Below are 2,727 nucleotides of genomic sequence, written 5' to 3'. Positions count from 1 at the left end.
CCTCCCTGCAAACCAGGTCAACTTCTTGAGAAGCCATGAATTCTCTTCTTGTCTACTTACTGCTTATGGAGATTCTCTTTTAGCCTGTTTTTGCTGCCACAGTACCTCTGACTCCTTTTCTACTGATGAAACAAGACCATTCCCATAGTGGTAGCAAGGTCTTGTCTTACAAATACTTTAGTCTTTCCTAAGTTTTCTGTAAGGCTCTTTGATTCCAGGTTTTGCTTCTGCGTCTGAAATTTCTTCAAATTTTCTAGCTGTAAATATTTCTTTGTGTGTGTGTGACCTACTAGTGTATACTTGTCTAAAATTGGATTTTGTTTTTTTGTCCAAGAGTAACTTAAAAGTTTTCTAAAGTAAGTTCTGAATTGAAAAAAATGTACTGATTAAAAAACCATTATTGTTTGTGCCCCAGTTTGGCCGTAGTCTAATAACCTAAATCCATGTGATCTAATATACTTACTATCTTTCTGTTTGTAGTAATGAAGAGACGGTGAACTTTCGACAGTTTATGCGTGTTTTGGCCCGATTCCGGCCAACAAAGACAAAACTGGAGAGAAACAAACTCAACTCCAGGGAAGAAAAGTTAAGATGTGAGTTTTTTTGTGCCTGTGTTATAACATGGAGATAATGAACATATGGTGTGCTCCCTTGACTCTGAAAGAAGCTTTTAGTCATCCTGGGTTTATTGTTTGCTTCATTCTTTTCTATAAATTGATTTCAGCTAAGAATACTAATGTAGCATGTGTGTTAATAGTGAACTGGGATTGAGTTCACCTGATGGAAATATAACCTATTGCTTGAGGACTTTTGTTTACATGGTAATGTTGTGATTGATATATAGTTGTGGCACTCTGTCGGTTACGACGACGAGGGTTCCAGTTGATCTGATCAACGGAACAGCCTGCTCTCATGAAATGAATGTGCAAGTGGCTGAGATTCAGTGTGACAAGGCTGGCCCCTTTGAAATACAGGCACAACAGAAACAGGAAGAAAGAGTGAGAGAAAGTTGTGGTGAAAGAGTACAACAGGGTTTGCCACTAGCCCCTGCTGGAGCCTCATGGAACTTTAGATGTTTTCGCTCAGTAAACACTCACAGCGACCGGTCTGGGAATCGAAACTGCAAGTCCGCTGCCCTAATCACTGGGACATTGCACCTCTACGACACATAGTAGTGTGGTATGTGATATAGTGTTGTGAGCATTACGTAGGTATGTGCTAGTGTTTGTACAGTGTCTCAGCTACAGTGTGTGCTGCAGTGTTGCGTCTCGTCTATAATTGTATGGTGACATGTTGTAGTGTCTTGATTGATATGCTGCAGTGTTCAGGCTGCTGTCATGTAGTGTGTGACATAGAAGAACTTGTTAGATGGCCAGCTATTGTCACTTTGATTTTCTGTAGCCATTATTTTGTCTCCAAAAATGACAGAAAATATTTTATGTATCATTTCTCTTTCAGTTGCATTCAAAATGTATGATTTGGATGGTGACAGCAAGATTTCCCGAGAAGAACTTTTGGCAGTGTTGCATATGATGGTAGGAACTAACATTTCAGAAGATCAGGTAAGATTTACATAATTCTCAAACTGTTTCAGCCTGTGGGCCTACAGGTCATAGGTTCTATCCCTTACCAGATCACAACAGGGCAGTTGTGAAGATTGTAGTTGCAGTTACTTCTGATTGTATGTTAATGATTTGTAGCAGTAACTCCAAATTCAAACATTGATGTCTAGCTCAATTTTTGTTTGACCTACAGTGTAGAAGACACTTGGCCTTGCTATTGTGCAATGATAATATAATGAGGTGTCTCCATTCTTCTAAATTACTTTGGATTGATTATTTCTCAAATGTAAAGATAAAATACCAGAAAAAAGAAAAAGTAATGCAAAAAACCCCCCCAAGTTTAATGAAACCATGGCAAGGGCAAAAACTGCTGTAAACGAGTGGGATGAAAGCCTAGGAGTATGGTTTAAATTGTTGTGTAGGAAAAGACATATCTTCAATGAAGACAGGTACAGTGATGATGATGATGATGTTTCTTTCTTCTTCTTCTTGTAGCTGGAAAGTATTGCTGACAGAACAATTGCTGAGGCTGACACTGATGGAGATAGACACATCTCTTTTTCAGAATTTCAAACCGTAAGTTCCATTATTGTTTATTATGTATGAGGCTGATCATGACATTGTTGCAAACCAGGTGTCTGTGATTGGGATGTACAGTTCTTCATTTTGGTCTCCCAAAGAGTGTCCTTCATTGGACTAAACATGTGAAAGTTGGGGGGGGGGCACCAGATCCAGCCTGTACTACAGTAGATGGGGAGACCAGTGACCAACCCAGTTTGTTGATCTTCTGATCTCTTGCCAATGATATGTATGGTAACACATTGTCATGGTGAATGTAGATCCTTTAAGCTATTTCTGTTCTCAATGTATCATTCACTGTTCACAGTACAGTTGTGTTCAAGCAAATGAAACATGGTACCACTGTCACCATGGAGGTTTTTATGCCATTCCATGGACCGATCCACCATTTCTGGATCATAAAGATACACCCATGTTTCATCCCCTGTCGCCAAATCAGAAGAAAAAAAGTCTTCAGATGCTTCCTGCAGATTAGAGCAGACTCCCACTCTTCTCTCCTTCAAATCAAGAGTCAACTGTCAAGGTACCCACTTTACACACGTACACTCTCTGCTACCCAAAAGTCTTCCATCATCTTCTGTAATGT

At 39.6% G+C, this 2,727-nt stretch overlaps 1 protein-coding gene across 1 annotated transcript in view; it reads left to right on the top strand.

Annotated features, from left to right (window-relative positions):
* Window positions 1-2,727, top strand: part of LOC106881204 (calcineurin B homologous protein 1) — a 19,484-nt gene that overhangs the window by 15,336 nt on the left and 1,421 nt on the right. The window contains exons 4-6 of the mRNA XM_014931508.2: window positions 481-593; window positions 1,459-1,562; window positions 2,058-2,138. Of these exons, the coding sequence (XP_014786994.1) occupies window positions 481-593; window positions 1,459-1,562; window positions 2,058-2,138 (298 nt within the window). The remainder of the gene's footprint in view (window positions 1-480; window positions 594-1,458; window positions 1,563-2,057; window positions 2,139-2,727) is intronic.

The sequence above is a fragment of the Octopus bimaculoides genome, chromosome 11 (genome assembly GCF_001194135.2).
Source record: "Octopus bimaculoides isolate UCB-OBI-ISO-001 chromosome 11, ASM119413v2, whole genome shotgun sequence".
NCBI classification, from domain to species: domain Eukaryota; kingdom Metazoa; phylum Mollusca; class Cephalopoda; order Octopoda; family Octopodidae; genus Octopus; species Octopus bimaculoides.
Note: the sequence above shows the minus strand (reverse complement) of the source record. Positions and strands in the feature narration are given on the sequence as shown.